Source organism: Hypanus sabinus, chromosome 18 (assembly GCF_030144855.1).
Source record: "Hypanus sabinus isolate sHypSab1 chromosome 18, sHypSab1.hap1, whole genome shotgun sequence".
Classification (NCBI taxonomy): Eukaryota; Metazoa; Chordata; class Chondrichthyes; order Myliobatiformes; family Dasyatidae; genus Hypanus; species Hypanus sabinus.
In genome coordinates, this window is record NC_082723.1 from 58,486,843 (window position 1) to 58,506,978 (window position 20,136).

At 43.0% G+C, this 20,136-nt stretch overlaps 1 protein-coding gene across 1 annotated transcript; it reads left to right on the plus strand.

The window, feature by feature from the left end:
• The first annotated feature begins 3,195 nt into the window (after positions 1-3,195).
• ambp (alpha-1-microglobulin/bikunin precursor) lies at positions 3,196-17,843 on the plus strand. Its single transcript, XM_059943804.1, has 5 exons — positions 3,196-3,449; positions 11,858-11,924; positions 14,601-14,768; positions 15,547-15,720; positions 17,628-17,843. Exons 1-5 carry the CDS (start codon positions 3,336-3,338, stop codon positions 17,663-17,665), a joined length of 561 nt encoding a protein of 186 aa, XP_059799787.1. The 5' UTR covers positions 3,196-3,335; the 3' UTR covers positions 17,666-17,843.
• Positions 17,844-20,136: the final 2,293 nt, after the last annotated feature.

Sequence of the window (20,136 nt, forward strand, 5' to 3'; positions counted from 1 at the left end):
AACACAATTATTCCTCAGCACCTGATTGGAAAGCTGAGCCTACTGGGCCTGACACCTCCCTCTGCAACTGGATCCTAGACTTCCTGACTGGGAGACCTCAGTCAGTCCAGATCGGGAGCAGCATCTCCAACAGCATCACACTGAGCACGGGGGCCCCCCAGGGCTGAGTGTTCAGTCCACTGCTGTTCACTTTGCTGAGCCATGATTGTGCAGAAATACACAGCTCGAATCACATCATCAAGTTCGCCGATGACACGACAGTGGTGGGTCTCATCAGCAAGAATGATGAATCAGCATACAGAGAGGTGGTGCAGTGGCTAATGGACTGGTGCGGAGCCAACAACCTGTCTCTGAATGTGAACAAAACAAAAGAGATGGTTGTTGACTTCGGGAGAGCATGGAGTGAACACTCTCCACTGAATATTGATGGCTCCTCCATTGAGATCATTAACAGCACCAAATTTCTTGGTGTTCACCTAGCGGAGAATCTCACCTGGTCCCTCAACACCAGCTCTATAGCCAAGAAAGCCCAGCAGCGTCTCTACTTTCTGCGAAGGCTGAGAAAAGTCCTTCTCTCACCTTCCATTCTGATCACATTCCACAGAGGATGTATCGAGAGCATCCTGAGCAGCTGCATCACTGCCTGGTTCGGAAATTGCACAATCTCAGATCGCAAGACCCTGCAGCGGATAGTGAGGTCAGCTGAGAAGATCATCAGGGTCTCTCTTCCCGCCATCACAGACATTTACACTACACGCTGCACCTGCAAAGCTAACAGCATTGTGAAGGACCCCACACACCCCTCATACAAACTCTTCTGCCATCTGGCAAAAGGCTCTGAAGCATTCGGGCTCTCACGATCAGACTGTGTAACAGTTTCTTCCCCCAAGCCATCAGACTCCTCAATACCCAGAGTCGAGACTGACATCTACATCATTTATTATTATATTGAAATTTGTCCTCTTCTGTGCATATTGTCTTGTTTATTATGTATGTATTTATTTATTAATTAGTTATTGTACTGCCCTGCACTTTTTTGTGCACTTTATGTAGTCCTGTGTAGGTCTGTAGTCTAGTGTAGTTTTTGTATTGTTTTATGTAGTCTAGTGTAGCCTTGAGTTGTCTCACATAGTCTAGTGTAGTTTTGTGTTGTTTCATGTAACACCATGGTCCTGGAGGAATGTTGTTTCATTTTTACTGTGTACTGTACCAGCAGTTTATGGTCGAAATGACAATAAACTTGACTCGACTTGACTTGACTACCCCACATCCTGGCTATTGTTCGGAGGCCTGTAATAACACCCATCAGGGTCTTTTTACCCTTGCAGTTTCTTAACTCTACCCACAAGAATTCTAAATCTTTTGATCCCATGCCATTTCCTTCTAAGGATTTCACTTCATTTGTTTTACCAACAGTGCTACCTACCTTCCTGGTCCACCTGCCTAACTTTTCAATCGAGTGTTTGGCACCCAGCCATGATCTTCTTTCAACCATGACTCTGTGATGCCTACAGTGCCATTCCTGCCAATTTCTAACCACACTATAAGCTCACCTACCTTATTCCGTACACTGCATGCATTGGAATCTAACACCCTCAGTCCTGTATTCCCCACCCTCCTTCTTAATTTTATCTCCATTTTGTCTGAAATTAAACTCTTATCCCCTTTTATGCTTCCTGTCTTATTTATCCTGCATACTTCAGTAAGCCTTCCTGCAATTTAATTCCCTTGCAAGGTGTTGAAACCACTCCCATCCCCCGCCTCCCCGCCCTTGAACCTTTGCAATCCTTCTGGTGAAGTTGATCCCAGTGTTGTTGGGGAGGGGGCTCCAAGGTTTACACCCGGTAGTGATAAAGTGCTGGAGACTTGGTGGTGTCCTGCTTTCTTTATCTCACTTAGGGGATGTGGTTACAGGGTTTGGGCAGTGCTGTTAGAGTAGCCTGGATGAGCAACTGCACTTGCAGCTAATATGCACTAGAGCCGCCGTTGGTAGAGGGGATAAGAGTTTAGAGTGGTGACAGTCTGCATCACAGTCTGGTATGGGGGGAGAGGGGCTACTGCACGGGACCAAAAGAAGCTGCAGAGAGTTGTAAATCTAGTTGGCTGCATCTTGGGCACTAGCCTGTGAAGTTCCCAGGACGTCTTTAGGGAGTGGTGTCTCAGAAATGCAGCGTCCATTATTAAGGACCTCTAGCACCCAGGACATGCCCTTTTCTCACTGTTACCATCAGGTAGGAGGTACAGGACCCTGAAGGCACACACTCAGTGATTCGGGAACAGCTTCTTCCCCTCTGCCATCTGATTCCTAAATGGACATTGAACCCTTGGACTCAGTTTGGACTCACTACCTCACTGTTTTAATATATATTATTTCTGTTATTGCATGATTTTTAATCTATTCAATATACATATACTGTAATTGATTGATATATTATTATTTTAATTTTGTCTTTTTTCTGTTATATTATGTATTGCATTGAACTGCTGCTGCTAAGTTTACAAATTTCACGACACATGCCGGTGATAATAAACCTGATTCTGACTCTAATTCTTCTGAATGGGGCTGCTCAGTCCTGGGTAGTGTCGAGCTTCTTGAATGTTGCTGGCACTGCAGAAATCTAAACGGGTGGAGAATATTCCATCAGGCTCCTGACTTGTAGATGGTGGATAGGACATAGGGTGTTAGGAGCGGAGTCATTCACGGTGGTAACTCAGCCTCTGACCTGCTCCCAAGTCTCAGTATTGATGCAGCCGTTCCATTTGTTTTCTGCTCAGTGGAAAGCCGCAGTGTGTCGATTGTTGTGTCCATGATCAAAGAGAGATGGTCATTGCTGACCCTTCAGTCGGACAGTTATTACTTGCCACCCAACAGCCTGTGGTGTGGGTGTTGCCTCAGACCTCCTGCAGGCAGGAATGGGCTGACTCATTTGCTAAGGATTTGTAAATGTGCAATCACCAGTGGACAGATATTTCAATGAGCCTGGTTTTGCTCCCTACATACCTTCCGCACTCCCTGCTGACCGAAGGTTGATCTTCTTGTTCAATGAGGAGTGATGTCAAGTAATAACCTGCACAGAGCTCAGTCCACCAAATAGTCTAATTCTCCAACCCACTCATTCTCTGACCCGCTGCTGATATTCCAAGCTCAGACCAGTTAATGTGCCCCCTCGAGGGTTCTGCTGGTTTCTCAGTAAACTCATTAATGAATAACAGAGTAATGTCAACATGGACCTTTGAGCAATCAGTGTTCCACATACACCGGGACTGGGACTTCGTCTGACTGATAACTCCTGGCAGGACCACGTAACTGTCTTATTTTGGAGCAGACCAGCAGAATGTGGTGCTCTCTGTGCTTCCTCCTTGTCGTGCAGCTGCTGGGGACAGGGACAGCAGCCCCACGGAAAATAAATGCTGATTTTCTACGATGGGCGAACTCCAATGAGAATCAGGTAATCCAAGTCAGACAGAACTCTGGGACGCGGGCCCATGAACTGTAGTTGTACACTGGGTAAACGACCACAGATAGTGCTGTGACTGATATACTGGGCTCAGAAACAGCAGTTAATGCATTGACTTTGATCCACTAGACTTAGGAGCTGAGTTAAGGCCATCACTTACTTGCAGTTTTTGGAGGAACTCTGGTATGTGGGCTTCTAGGACCATAATGAAGTCTGTAAGTCTGGAACAGCGGAGTTAGACACTGAGAATAATGCTGTTTAAGGGTCAGTAATTATTGCAAGTAGTATGTTTGTTTTATTCTGGTGCTCTGGGTGATGGTTAATTTAACTAACTCTGAGGCACTGGCTTAAGAGCTTGGAACTGATTTAGTAATTTGATAGACTGGGATGAAGTCGGCAGCTTATTCAGTAACTCATGTACACCGTGCTCAGCAAGTTAAGTTGACGCTGTAATTAATGTGCTGGTATAATGGTGATATTTCTCACTGTTTCTTGGGCATCTGTCCTATGGAAAAGTAGTTATTGCAGTAACTCTGGTGCACTGGGCTTGGGAACGACAAGCCCAGTGATAATAAATCAGATAATATTCTAATTCTGTCCCAGAGATATAGTTAATGCAATAACTCTGGTAAGCTGGGTAAGAGGGTTGCTTTGATTGGTGTAGGTTTGGGCTGAGCGGTGGCGTTGAACGGCGCTTTCATCCAATAACTACGGTGGCATAGTGATCACAACACTATGACAGCTCAGTGCGTTCTGGAGTTTGCCACTCAATTGTGGTGCCGCTCTGTAAGGAGCTTCTGCACATTCTCCCTGCAGAAAGTGTGGGGCTCACGTTCCTTCCCACAGTCCAAGGACACACTGGGCTGGTTAAGCGGTGGTCGGGAGACGCCTGTGATCAGCCTACGGTTAATCAGAGCTGTGGGGGACGTTGTAGCTGTGGCCCACGAAGGACTTACCCTTTGCGGCGTCGCTGTCCGGTGGCAGCGGGAACATGATGGGGTCACATTTTAACATTCCGAAGAAGCTGAGGCTGAGTTTCAACTTTTAGGAAGTTTATTTTCTTCCAGTCTACTGAGTGCGCATGTCAGCAAATACACCCTTACTGAGAACCCAAAGAGCAAGCAAGCAACACTAGTTCAAGCCTCTACTGGCTCACCCCAAGAAAACTCATGTTCAATTACAAACATAAAATGCTTGAACTATGCAGAGGGAAGACAGCTTCTGTGGAGAGAGAATGCCAAGGATCATTTGTCAGAACTGATACTGAATCAGAAGGGGGTTGTGGGATCTGGAGATTTTTCTGATACCCAGGTTCCTTTAGGAGTCCAAGAATGAGTAAATACCTGTTATTTCGTGATTGGTTATCTTAAAGTTTAAACAAAGTAGCAGATGGAGAGTTTATGAAACTGAGAGGAGAAAAAAGTAACAAAGAAATAAAGAAACAAAGATGGCACTTTTACAGTGCCTGTCACTTTTATACTTCAATTGAGATATGTCCTGAGATGAGAAGGAACCAATAAAAAGTTAATAACACTTAGCCAACGAGAAATGAAAGTGGGACATAAGAACATAAGAACATAAGAGATAGGAGCGGAGTAGGCCAATCGGCCCCTCAAGCCTGCTCCGCCATTCAACAAGATCATGGCTGATCCAATCTTAACTCTAGTTTTCACCGAATCCCACAAGGCAACAGTGCCAACCAACAGGGCACCATGCCGCCCATTTTATTTTATTATTCATCCCGTCCAAACCCATGTGATCACCCGGGGAAAAAAAAAACGATTTGCCAATTGAGGAGAAAAAATCTGGAAAATTCCTCTCCGGCCCATCCAGGCTATCAAAAACTGGTCCAGGAGATCACATGGCTGATCTAAACCTAGCCTCATGTCCACTTACCTGCTCGCTCACCGTATCCCCTAATGCCATTTTTATCCAGGAAAATGTCTATCTCTGTTTTGAATTTATTGAGTGGAGTAGCTTCCACAGCTCTCTGGGGCAGTAAATTCCATAGCCCCACTACCCTCTGAGTGAAGAAATTTCTCCTCATCTCAGTCCTGGAATGGCATCCCCTTATTTTAAGATTATGCCCCCAGACCTAGTTTCATCCATCATTGGGAACATTCTCCCCGCATCCACCCAATCAAGCCCCTTCACAATCTTATATGTTTCAATAAGATCGCCTCTCATTCTTCGGAACTCCAATGAGTAGAGTCCCAATCAACTCAACCTCTCATCATGCATCAACCCACCCATCCCCGGAATTAACCTAATGAATCTTCTCTGCACTGCCTCGAGAGCCAGTATGTCCTTTCTTAAATATGGACACCAGAACTGCACACAGTACTCCAGGCGTGGTCTCACCAATACCCGGTACAACTGCAGTAAGACCTCCCTGTTCTTATACTCCATCTCCCTAGCAATAAAAGCCAGCATTCCATTGGCCTTCTTGACCACCTGCTGCACTTGCATACTAACTTTTTGTGTTTCCTGCACCAGGACCCCCAGATCCCTTTGCATAGAAGCACTTTCCAGTTTCTCTCCATTTAGATAATAACTTGCTCTATTATTTTTCCCACCAAAGTGCAAGACCTCACACTTGTCAGTATTATATTTCATCTGCCAAATGTCTGCCCAATCACTCAGCCTATCTATGTAACCCCTGCAGGGTTTCAATGTCCTCCACACTCATTACACTCCCTCCCATCTTTGTGTCATCAGCAAACTTCAATACGTTGCACTTAGTCCCTTTCTCCAAATCATTAATATAGATTGTAAAGAGTTGGGGTCCCAACACCGACCCCTGCGGAACACCACTAGTCACCAAGTGCCAGTCTGAGAATAAACCATTTATCCCAACTCTCTGTTTTCTGTTAGAAAGCCAATCCTCCACCCATGCCAGAATATTATCCCCAATCCCATGATTTTTTACTTTAATTAATAATCTTTGGTGTGGCTCCTTGTCAAATGCCTTTTGGAAGTCCAAATGCACCACATCCACTGGTTCCCCTTTATCTACCCTATATGTTATGTCCTCAAAGAACTCCAACAAATTTGTCAAACATGACTTCCCTTTTGTAAAGCCATGCTGACTTTGACCTATTAACCTATGTTTATCCAAATGTCCTGTTACTGTTTCCTTAATTATCGATTCCAACATTTTGCCAACCACAGATGTTAGGCTAACTGGCCTTTAATTCCCAGCCTTCTATCTATTGCCCTTTTTAAATAAAGGAGTTACATTAGCATTTTCCAATCTGCCGGGACCATTGCCGAGTCCAGCGAGTTTTGAAAAATTATCACTAATGCATCCACAGTCCCGACCGCCACTTCCCTTAAGACCCTAGGATGCAAGCCATCCGGTCCAGGGGATTTATCCACCTTCAGTCCCATTAATTTATCAAGTACGATTTCCTTGATGATTTGAATTGTAGTTAGCTTCTCTCCCCCTAGAGCCCCCTGTTTATCCAGTGTTGGGATATTTTGAGTGTCCTCTACTGTAAAAACTGATACAGAATATTTGTTCAGCGTTTCCGCCATCTCCATGTCCCCTACCATTAATTTCCCGGTCTCATCTTCTAGGGGACTAACATTTACTTTAGCCACCCTTTTTCTTTTTATGTAACTATAAAAACTCTTACTATCTGCTTTTATATTTTTCGCCAATTTACTTTCATAATCTATCTTCCCCTTCTTAATCAATCTTTTTGTTATTTGCTGCTGATCTTTAAAAGCTTCTCGATCTTCAATCTTCCCACTAGATTTAGCTATCTTATATAACTTTCTTTTTAGTCGTATACTTTGCTTTATTTCTTTACTTAGCCACGGATAACTATTTTTTCTTTTACACCCTTTTTTCTTCAGTGGAATATATCTTTCTTGATAGTTGTAAAATAACTCCTTAAATATACACCACTGATCAAGTACCGATCTACCCTTTAATCTATTTTCCCAATCCATCTTAAGCAATTCCGCTCTCATATCATCATAGTCTCCTTTATTTAAGCTCAGTACGCTTGTTTGAGATCCAACCCTCTCATCTTCTAATTGAATATGGAATTCAACCATGTTATGGTCACTCATTCCAAGGGGATCCTTTACTAGGACATTTTTTATTAGTCCTGTCTCATTACATGGGACCAGATCTAAGACTGCTTGCTCCCCTTGTCGGCTCAGTAACGTATTGTTCAAGGAACCCATCCCGAATACACTCAATAAACTCTTCTTCAAGGCTGCCGTGTCCGACTTGATTAGTCCAGTCAATATGAAAGTTAAAATCCCCAATAATTATAGCTGTTCCCTTATTACAAGCCCCAACTATTTCTTGATTTATGCTCCGACCAACTGAGTTACAGCTGTTTGGAGGCCTATAGACTACTCCCACCACTGCTTTTTTTCCCTTTACTATTTCTTATTTCTACCTAAATTGTTTCGTTATCCTGATCCTTTGAGCCAATATCATTTTGCTTTATTGCAGTGATTTCTTGCTTTATTAACATAGCCACCCCACCTCCTTTTCCTTCTTGCCTGTCTCTCCTAATTGTTGAATACCCTTGTATGTTTAATTCCCAGTCCTGGTCACCCTGCAGCCATGATTCCATAATTGCCACAATATCATAACCATATGTAATTATTTGTACTGTCAACTCATCAATTTTATTCCTAATACTAAGTGCATTCAAATAAAGGACTTTCAAATATATTTGACACTTATTTCCTACCTTTTCCTTTTGTACAACTTTACGTTTATCTCCGTACATTCTTTCCCCTCCTGACACACTCTGTCTTTTTATTCCTCCACTTTTACCTACATCCATTACCTTCTCCACTGTCTTTTTTAATTATTTGCTCTCTAGAATCCTCCCCCCCACTAGTTAGTTTAAAGACCTCTCTGCAGCCCTAGTTATATGATTCGCCAGGACACTAACCCCAGCCCGGTTCAGGTGAAGCCCGTCCCTCCGGAACAGTTCTCTCCTGTCCCGGTACTGGTGGCAGTGTCCCAAGAAGCAAAACCCACTTCTCCCACACCAGTCTTTGAGCCATGCATTTAACTCCCTAATTTTATTTAACCTAGCCAAATTTGCTCGTGGCTTAGGTAATAATCCAGAGATTATTACCCTTGAGGTTCTGTTTTTTAATTTGACCCCTAGCTGCTCATATTTCTGTAACAGAACCTTCTTCCTTGTCCTATCTATGTCATTAGTACCGACGTGTACTAAGACAACTGGATCCTCGCCCTCCCACTGCAAGTTTCTCTCCAGCCCAGAAGAGATGTCCTTAACCCTGGCACCAGGCAGGCAACATAGCCTTCGGGACTCTCGCTCTCGGTTGCAGAGAACCCTATCTATCCCCCTGATGATACTGTCCCCTATTACTACAACATTTCTATTGACTCCCCCCCTGGAATGGCCCCCCACTCCATGGTGCTATAGGCAGGTTGCTCATCCTTCCCACAGTCCCCGCTCCTGCTCTCACAGGGAGTTAAAGCCTCGAATCTGTTGGACAAGAGCAAGACCTGCATCTCCTCCAGCCCTACCTCTTGGATTCCCCTACTTTCCTCACTCAAAGCCACACCATCCTGTGCTTGACTGCAATCTACATTAGTTAATCTATTAGGTGTGGCTATCTCCTGGTACACAGAGTCCAGGTAACTCTCCCCCTCCCTGATGTGTTGCAGTGTCTGAAGCTCGGACTGCAGCTCATCAATATGAAGCTGGAGTTCCTCGAGCAACAAACACTTGCTGCAAATGTAGTCGCCGTGTCCCTCAATGGGGTCTACCGGTTCCCACATCTCGCAGCAGTAACACATCACCTGCTCCATGCTATATAGTTAATTTAATGTACTAGTATTAGTTATGCAAGAACCCTTTGCCCCAATATAGCTAACTATAACACTGTTTAACAATACTTTTAAAGTTATAGGTGTAAAAGGAAGCAGGACTACGTACCAATACTTACCAAGCAACTAGCTGTGAGAGCTCTGCAGCTCCGGTCTTCCTCGCCTCACCCGGTTCTGCTGAAGCCCGTTGAGCCAAAGCCCTTAGGTCTCCACTCTACTCCCAGCTCACTCCACTGCCCGCAACGACGCTGCCCGCTATATCGGGCTGTGTTCCTTTATACTGCTATACTGCTTTTCCTCCAGTAGATGGAGACCAACACCACATATTGTGAAAAATATATGCGTTAGAAATATTAGTCTTGCATTAATTCAACTAATATTTTACAAAAGCATTAAAAAAACAGCTGCAACAAGGGATTTACCAAACCCTCTGTAAGTAAAACAACCACAACCTGGATAATCTCAGTGTTATCATTTCAGAGCTTCTGCCATGGGTCCAGCATGTAGGTGTGATCACAAAAGAAAGAACAGCAGTACTTTTACTTTCTTAGAAATTTGCAAAGATTTGGCATGTCATCTAAAACTTTGACAAACTTCTATCTATATGTGGTAGAGAGGATATTGATCAGTTGCTCCGAGACCTGGTATGGAGGCACCAATGCCCTTGGTTGGAAAAGCCTCCTAAAAGTACTAGATTCTGCCCAACCCATCACAGTTTTAGCCCTCTCCACCACTGAGCACATTTACATGGAGCACTGTTGCAGCAAAGAAGCATCCATCACCAAGGACCCCCACCATCCAGGCATAAGGAAGGAGATACAGGAACCTCAGCATCTGCACTACCAGGTTCAGGAACAATTCTCATCCCTCAGCCATCAGGCTCTTGAGCCAAAGGGAATAGCTTTAGTCATCTTCACTCACCCTATGACAGAGCTGTTCCCACAATCTATGGACTTAGTTTCAATGAATCTTCATCTCACGTTCTTGATATTTACTGATTACTTTTTACAAATGGTAATTATTTCTTTATTTTCTCTTTTTGTATTTGCACAGTTTATTTTTTTCCCGCATATTGGTTGTTGTCCATCCTGTTGCGTGGGGTCTTTCATTGATTCTATTGTGTTTCTTGTATTTCCTGTGATTGCCTGCAGGAAAATGAATCTCAGGGTTGTATATGGTGACATAAGCACACTTTGATAATAAATTTACTTTGAACTTTGTATATATTAAAGAACACATGGACATTAAAGATTGACAAATTCCTGGGGTGAGGTTGTTCCCAAAATTACAATGGGAGTAGACAAAAACTCAGGGAGATTAACATGATTTTTCACATTTATCTGGGCTTGGAAACTGTTTGTTTAGATTGGAAAATTGTAAATGTCACTGTTAATTGAGTAAAATGATATGTCCAAGGTATATCTCAGGAAATAACAGCAAGATAAGTGACTAAGCTGTTTCATGGTTGATAAATCTGACTGAAGGTTTTGAAGTAGCAATGAATGGGGTGGACAAGGGAGCTGTAACTGATAAGGTTTTTCCATCTTTGGGCTACCTGATAGATGTACAGAATACGGGGTTACAGGGATCAATGGCAGGAGGTGTACTGAGCCAGTGTTCAACAGTGCAATGCTATAAAATCTCATTTGACCCATTATGGAACTGAACAAGTTTATGTTTATGCTTAAATTTATGCTTGTTCATGTTCTTGCTCTTCTAACATTGAGAAACATTGTAAACTTGTTTGTGTTTTTCCTCTAACAAATTAGTTATTATAAAATATATAGTTTGTAAATGAAGACTGAGTATTTTACGGCTCTTGGGAACAAAGCAACTTAAAATAAACAAATTAATGCTTCATATTTATTATGTTTTCTCACTCCAGAAACTAATCAAAACTAATTTAATTTGCTTCAAAATACTACTCAATTCATTCAGTATACATCACCCAGTTATTTGTTGTGCAGTCAAACACATCTACCTTTCTGATGTAATGAGCCATTTCTGCTTTTTGAAAATTTATTATAATTATCACCCAGTACTCACTGATTATGAACCCATAAATTCTGTCTTTTTTCTGCCTTGTTTTAAACTCAACTGTTTTTCATCCCTCTCTGAAGAAATAAACAGGGTGTGCTTTTTTTTACAACTTAAATGTCTCTCTGTCTCCCCTTCTGAAGAAAGACCGTGCTATGCTTCAACAGGTAGGTAGGTGTCTCAGGTTAGGTTTAAAATTTCCTCATTGCTACTGTTATGTTTTGCAACTTCAGAAATGAATTGAAAGAAACAACCAGGAGCTGGGGTAAACATGCCTTCTTTCTTTTTACTTTCCATTTCTTTACCGAGGAGTGCCCTTATGATGTGGTAGGCTAATGACATATGCCATCCATGTACGTTTGCATATAACCTGTAATGAATTATGTGAAAAATAAAATTGCTTAATCAAGCAATATATTTACAACATTACTCAAATATTACTGAAATATTAAATACACACTATTTTTACATAATTTTCTGTTGTTTAATCAAATCTAAAGGCATTTTCATTCCTCTTTCATGCAAGGCTCGTTTGAAGAGAGGGTTGGGAGACCTGGAAGGGTCTGCTATTGGAGCCATTGAGGCAAACGAAGGTGGGTACAGCACTAGGTACAGCAAAGGGTGAATCACTGCTCTCATTGCCCCCACCATCAGGGAGCGGGGTGGGTGTGGGGGGGGGGTCAAAGAGTAAATCAGCACCTTGGACAGTGGATGCAAGGAAAGTGAGATCACTGGGCCACCCTGATGATGGTGCTGGGAACTGGCCAACATTGAGCTGGGTGCCACATCAGGCACGGCACTGGCTGCAGATATTGAACAGAACCTGTGTCATTATGCAGAGTATGAATTATCCAGTATCATAATGCAGTATCATTACGATGTGTTTTGCACCACCACACTGGGCACAGCTCAAGTCAGAGGATTAAATACTGTTTTGGCACAACACTGGTGTGATTACCTGGTGCTGCTTCAGGCAGATGACCAGCCGCAGCATAATGTGGAGCCATTGGGTCACTTAACCCAGCCCTGGGACCTTGAGTGCATCAACTCATTTCCCAGCACTTGATCCACAGCCTTTGCAACTGGATTGATCCAAGTGCTTGTCTACTATAGACACCTCTTAAACACTGTGAGAGTACTTGTCTCCACCACCAACACTCTCTCTAAGGTGTGTGTGGACACACCTTTTGCTACCAGTGCACTAAGGAATTTAAACTGCGGACAAAAGGTTGTCACCCTCTACCTCGCAACAGGTGTCCCCCGCTTTACGAATGTTTGCTTTACGCCGCTTCGCATTTACAAAGGACCTACATTAGTAACCTGTTTTCGCATTACAAAGAGGATTTTTGCTTTTACAAAAATTTTTCCCATATAAATTAATGGTTCTTTGCTTTATGCCATTTTGGCTTAAGAAAGGTTTCATAGGAACACTCTACCGTTGTGGGGGGGGGGGGGAGTCACCTGTACTTCTGATGAATATTTATCAAAATAATACCTCCTTCCCCCCTTCCACTATATGGAAGTCAAGAAGGCAGAATGTTGTTAGAAATAAAACTGATTGCAAACAGCAGCGTGTATATTTATCCACAAGTTTGAAGTCATTCAGTTTGTTGGTTGCACTATTGGAACTTGTGAAATAAATAGTGAACTATTTGCATATTCATGTGACATCAGCAATGACTCATTGATGTGCATTATTTTATTTCTTTTAAACAACAAAGTGGACTTCGTAGTTTATCATCCTTAGAATAGCTTCAGGTTGACTTAAAAATTCAGTGCACAGATATTGTTGTCACTGGGCAAAAAATTGCACAGCACAATATTTTTGCATCCACTGGTCATTATATATTGGAGGAAACATTAGTTCTACATTTGATTTCAACAACATTTCACCTTTGAACTGTGTATTCCCTAATGGTTACTCCCATATTCCGCTTTCTCCCTTGTAATTTTGTTCTAATCAGTCTAGGGATGTGGGCTTTGCAAGTTGAGCTCGCTTAGAATTTCCTGTGGCCAGTTGCCCTTGAGAAAGTGGTGAGCTGTCTTCCTGAACCTTATTACAAGAAGGACTTGGAAGCATTAGAAAGGTTGCAGAGGAGACTTATAATGATGCTGTCTGGATCAGAAGGAATGCCTCAGGAAGAAAGGTTGTGTGAGCTGGGGCTCTTCTCTTTGGAATGACTTGAGCAGCAACTTTATGAAAGTGTATAAGATTATGAGAGATGTAACTAGAATGGGCAGCTAGCACCTTCTTCCCAGGGCAGCAATGGGCAATATCAGAGGACATGTATTTATGATGAGTGGAGGAACGTGTTGGAGAGTTGTTAGAGGTACCCTCTCAGCTAGTGGGATCCAGATTCCAGCCAGACTACCATCAACGATATCTTCAAACTGTGGTGCCTCCAGTGCATGCCCTCTTCTCATTACCCAGAGCAGGAAGAAGACTAAAGAACCTAAGGTTGGCTGTTGAGAAGACTGGGGAGAGGCGGGTTGGTGTGGGAACGGGAAGGGCATTTTCAGGCGCTTACAACCAGAAGCTCGAGGTGGCTGTTGCACAGGTGTTTCACAAAATTAATGCCTAGTCTACATTTGGTCTCTCTGACGTAGTGGAGGCCACTTTCAGAGTACTGGCTACAGTAGACAAGGTTGGAGGAAGTTGTGTGAGCTGGAAAGGCTGTTTGGGTCCCTGGTCAGTGGTGAATGAGGGGATTTAACTTCGGTTTACAAGCAGTTCTCTGGGCCAATTACCTGGTCTGGGGAAAGTGCATATTTAGAACAAGTGGTCTGCTCAGAGGAAGACTAATATGGTCCAGCATCAATCAGGTCACAAGTGTGCCGAAGTAGAGAGTTTCAACTTGGCTACTGACCTCTCTTTCATTAGACTTTTGGTCTGATGATTTCTGTTTCTGAGAAATTGCTCCCTTAATGAAGAGAGAACCAAAGCAATTATAATTGTTGGCCCATTGGTTTATTTTCAATTACAAATTCTCCCATTTCAAACTGTAAAGGGCCTGAATCAAACTTTCTCTCGACCTACTCAACTCCAGGCACAGCAACCACAGCTTCTGCTTCTAACACTGTAGCTGGAGCTCCTAATCCTCAACCCAATGCCTGGGAGCAAAGCGAGGTAGGGGGGACGGTGGGAGGTAGTTGTTCCTACAAGTCAGTATCTTGGCATTGGGTGACTAATTTTGTAACACTGTGACGTTTGGTTTGTGCATTTTGTATAGTTGTTAACATTAACAATTTTCATTTCCTTTTGTATCAAGAGTCTTGCCAACTTGAGCCCGATACTGGTCCATGCTTTGGATTTTTTAATCAGTTCTTCTATAACCAAACCTCGATGGCCTGTGAACAATTTAACTATGGTGGTTGTCTTGGAAACAAGAATAACTTTATAACGGAACGGGACTGCTTACAGACCTGCCGAACTGAAGGTATGTGACCGAGCTCAAGCTGACCCTTACTGAGCAATTGTGACTGCACAGTCCTATATCTATAAAAGCAGAGAAAGATAATAATCACCTCTCAGAGGGAGTCCTTTCCCATATAGTCACAGTAACAGCCAATCACCGTCTTTCTGTAACAGCAAGTGTCCAGCCTGTATTACAAAATGCACGGTAAAGCTCTATAGCTGTGCAGTAGAACAGAGACCTGGAAATACAGATCCATAGTCAGTGAGTGTGGATCTCCAGCCAGCTTCCTTACCAGATCTTGTGCCAGTATTTCCCTAGTAATGGTGACCAACCAGTAACTTTACATTGCCATTCTGTGAAGACTGTGCTTATTGCTGTGTCCATGCAGACATTCTGCATCAGCATCCGAAAGAATAAATGTTCCCTGTCTCTGAGCCCTACCAGTACGGCAAGTCAATGTCTGACGAGTAAGGGTGAGTAGCCACACACTTCGTTAACAAAGCCAATGTTACCATCATCATCGTGACTACTAGACTTTGATATACAGTACGAACAAGAAAATATTAAATGTGCAAAAGTGTCATCCCTTGGTCAAGCTGCCACTTTCTCAGTAGCGGTAAATGTATGTTGCTAGGGTTTCATTGTGAATAATTGGCCATATTTGTGGCCAAATGCTCTCTGTGTAACAATCTGTGGGGATCACACTGCTGGTACAGTGACTTCTATTGCGTGTTTTAATGAGTATATCACCACTGCCCTCAATCCTGCCTCTCATTCCTCTTCTCTTCCTCCATCACAGCTGCTTGCAGGTTGCCCATAGAAATTGGCTCTTGCAGAAAGAGCATTGACTTCTGGGCGTTTGACTCCAACATTGGCAGGTGTATCCGTTTCAAATACGGTGGGTGTAAAGGAAACGGGAACAAGTTCTACACGGAGAAGGAGTGTGTGGAGTACTGCGACCCCATCCCAGAAGGTGATGAATGTTCCTTGTGGTCTCCAGTTCCCATGAGCTCCAGCTGATGGTGGCTTTGAGCTCATTTACCTGGTTATTTCAGCTCCACGGGGTTGGATGTGGTCAAACCCGAGATCTGTAGCCACTGACCCAGCTTTGGCGTATTTTCATATACTTATAGAGCTCTCAGCGTGGAAACCAGCCCTAGACCCATCTTGTCCTTGTCATTCAGAATGCCCATCTGAGCTCTTCCAATGTGTCTGCATTTGGACCATTACCCTCTAACTTTTCCTGTCCATGTACTCTGCAAATGTATTTTAAACATTGTAATTACCCACCTCTACCACCTCCCCTGGCAGCTTATCTACAGATGCACCACCTTCTGTGTGAGAAATTTGCCTTCAGATTCTTTAAATCTTTCCTTTCTCCTTAAATCTATGCTCTCTAGGTTTAGACTCCCCCACCCAGGGGTTAAAAAATGCTGTGAATATCTAACCTCTCTGTGCTCCTCATTATTTTTATAAACCTCTGTAATGTCACTCTTTAGCCTCCAGGCTTTAACAGTCCCAAGCTATTCAGTCTTTCCCTATAACTCCAGCCCTCCAATCCCGGAAAATATCCTGGTGAATCTTTCCCGTACTATTTCCAGCTTTTTCCCCATATTTCTTAATTCCCCTACTATGCAGAAATCAAACAGCCTTTTCATAATAATATTTACTGAGGTAGCCACCATTGCTTCACTGGGCGGAGAATTCCACAGATTCACCACTCTTTTGTTCCTCCACATCTTCTTCCCAAGTATACTCTCCAAATCTTGAGGCTATGTCCCCTAGCTCTAGTGTCACCTACTTGTGCAAACAACTTCCCTGACTCTATCTTATCTATCCCTTAAAAAAATATATATATCTTATACATTTTCTATAAGGTCTCCTCTCACTCTTCTGAATTCCGGTGAGTACAGTCCCAGGCAACTCAATCTCTCCTCATAGTCTAACCTCCTCATCTCTGGAATCAACCTGGTGAACCTCCTCTGCACCACCTCCAAAGCCAGTATATCCTTCCTCAAGTAAGGAGACCAGAACTGTAGACAGTACTCCAGATGCAGCCTCACCTGTACCCTGTAGAGTTGCAGCATAACCTGCCTGCTCTTAAATTCGATTCCTTTAACAATGAAGGCCAACATTCCATTTGTCTTCTTGATAGCCTGATGCACCTGCAAACCAACCTTTTGTGGTTCATGCACAAGCACTCCCAAATCCTTCTGCACAGCAGCTTGCTGCAATCTTTTATCATTTAAACAATAATCTGATCTTCCATGTTTCCTTCCAGAGTGGATGCTCTCGCATTTACCAACTTTGTAGTCCATCTGGCAGACCCTTGCCCACTCACTTAACCAGTCTATATCTCTCTCTACAGACTCTCCGCATCTTCTGTACAATTTGCTTTTCCACTCAATTTATTATCATCAGCAAACTTAGATACACTACACAAGGTCCCCTCTTCCAGATCGTTATTGCGTATCGTGAACACCTACTGAACAAGATTCTTCCGCTAGTGTACATAGAAGGGCTGAATGGCTGGGGCAGAGTCTCAAACATTGAACGAATGTATTGTCACCCCCAGGGGATCTCACGAGTGTCAATGGTGATGTTGTTTTAAAAATATCAATTAACACTATTGAATGCAATGACCTTAAATGAAATATGTTTTGCACTGTTTCATTCTTGGCATATCTATTATGAATGAAGGTGGATTTTGAAATGAGTAAAAGTAATTTGAGACAGAGGTCGCTCAGTATCATTGGATGCAATGAGCTCCACAGAGAGCCAAGAGATATTCACAACGAGAGAGAACCCTTCAAGGTGTCACACTGTTGTGTCCAGCCTGTGATGACCCCAAAGGTAAATAATTCCTTTCTCTTTTTCCAGGGGAGGATGAGCTTCTGGCTGTTAAAGCGAAGGCTTAGATGGAAATAAAAGTTTTAGGGCAACACAAGAAGTAATTATTAGAAAGAATGATTTAAAGCAACCGTTCACAATGAGATCACGAGTCTGATCCTAAAAACAAGTGGCAGAAACACGGAGATTTCATGAGATCATGTTCAATAGAATGACAATGTTCTTTAACCAATTGATCCAATAAACTTAAATAATCAAAGAAATCTGTTGCCTGTCTCCAAAATGCAAAATGTTGTATATTTAATAACAGGTGGGTACTGGGCTTTTATTGTATGTGTACAATTTGTTTTGAGGATGTATATTGTATGTAGGGTGGATGGGTGTAAGTTTCGGGGTCTGTGTGTATCATTTATGGGGTGCTATCGATGGTTTATTGTGCTCAGTGTGTGTACTTTTTAAGGGATAGATTTTGCATTCTGTGTGGAGAAGGGTGTGTGAGGAGGGGTGTATGTAGTAGTTTGTTAAATAGCACATGTAGATTTTAGCAAAAACAAATCAGTGGAAGAACTCAGAAGGTCATGCAGCATTTGTGTAGACAAAGAGGTGGTCAGTGTTTCAGGTCACAGCCCAGCATTGACACCTGTAGATTGCAGGCTGCAATGTGAATCATTGTAGGTCATATTGTGTGTGGTTTGTGGTGTTGTGTGTATGCAGTTTGAAGGGCGAGATTTGGTGAGATTGTGGGGTGAGTATGTGTATGTTGTAGTGTTGTCTGTGAATAACCCATAGCTTTGTGTGAGTGGTTTGTGTAGTTTATTGAGGTTGCTTGTGCAGTTTGTGGGTGGGAGTGTTCAGAAGGTTGGGTGGGGGCTATATAGTTGGTGAGATAGGGTTTATTTTGCCTGTAGGGCTGGCCACTGTAACTTGTAGTCTGGAATGTGTGAAATCTGTAGTTTAGGTTTTGTGTCATTGGGTGTGTCTGTGTCTGTGTGTGAGAGTGAGGGAGAGAGACGGAGAGAAATATTTTTCAACATGTTCGGGCACAGAGCACATTCGGAGTGAGGGATGGGACATTCAGGGGGTGGAAACATAAATGGGAAGGGTTTAATTGGGGGAGGGGCTGTGGATTCTCAGTGTATAACAGATTGGAACAAGGCTTTGGGAGATGGTGGCTTTAGGTGTGAGGAGTTTTGGGGAGGGGTAGTTAGATTGGACAGTGATTTCTGTGTTATGGAGATGGTGAATTTGCAGGGCAGTGAGTTCATTAGGTACTGTTAAATTAGGAAGTCCATGTTGATGGGGTTAGTAGAGGGCGAGAGATGGGGATGGGTGCAAAGGGTGGATGAATGGTGGATGATGATGTTGGGGCTGAGCTGGTTTTGTGCATTGTGAGATGTGGGGGGGGGAGGGGTTAGTGAGCTGTTTGGTATGCATCCAATATATCTGTAATATTTCAGTAATATTATAAATATATTGTTTGATTATACATTCTTTGTTTGCATAATTCATTATGGGTTACGTGTAAGAAGTGAATGGCAGACGTCTTCATGCTATGACATCATATGTAAGCGCCTAACTTAAAAAGAAATGGACATATATCCCAACTCCCGTGTTTTCCTTTCAATTAGCTTCTGGATGTAGAAAAGCAAAACAGTTGAAACTTTGTGAACTTGAATAGGGGTGAGTGGTAGAAACCCCTACCCCGCTCTCCAACGTCTCCAGGGCAGTTTTCCTCAATCGCATGGTGGGACACTGCAGGGCACCACCTGAGCTGAATTATCCACTTTCAGGTTTCCATTCAAACTGCTTTTTGTCACAAAAGGTACGGTAAAAAATGTAGATGAAGGAGTAGTGGTCGGATGAGATTAAAGTGGAACTTTATGACCTCAACACCATGTGGTACGGGTAGCATAAACCTAATATCACACATCAACCTAATAACACCATTCCTAATGTATGGTTGACGTAGCACCATGCTATGGGGATGCTTTTCAGCAGAAGAGACTGGAAATCTGCTCAGGATCAATGGGAAGAGTAATGTTGCTAAATAAAGAGAGACTTGCTAGCCTCTGCTAGAGAGCTTAAATTGTGGAGGAACTCAGTCTTTCAGCACACTGTCAGAGCAACTATGGAGTGGCTTCACATGAAGAGAACTGATGTCCTTGAGTGACCCAATCAGAGTCCTGACCTTCACCCAATCGACCATCTCTGGGAAGTCCACTGCCACTCCCCAACCAACCTGGCACAGTTTGAGCAATTTTGTAAGGAGGTTTGGGCAAACCTTGCTCCATTCCATTCTGCAAAGCTAATAGAAACTTATCCAAAAAGACTGTAATAGATTCAAGAGATAGTACTGAGCAAAAATACTTCTGAGCTGCTGACATTTCAGTTTTTCAAAGTTTAGTTGCTCATGCTTTATAATTTTCCCTGTTTTGGGGGCTCCACTGTGGAAAAAAGATGAGCTTCTGGTTCACAAATAAAAATTCTCAGTTAAATTGATCAAAAGTAGTGCTCATTTATGTGAACAAGGGGTTGGGGA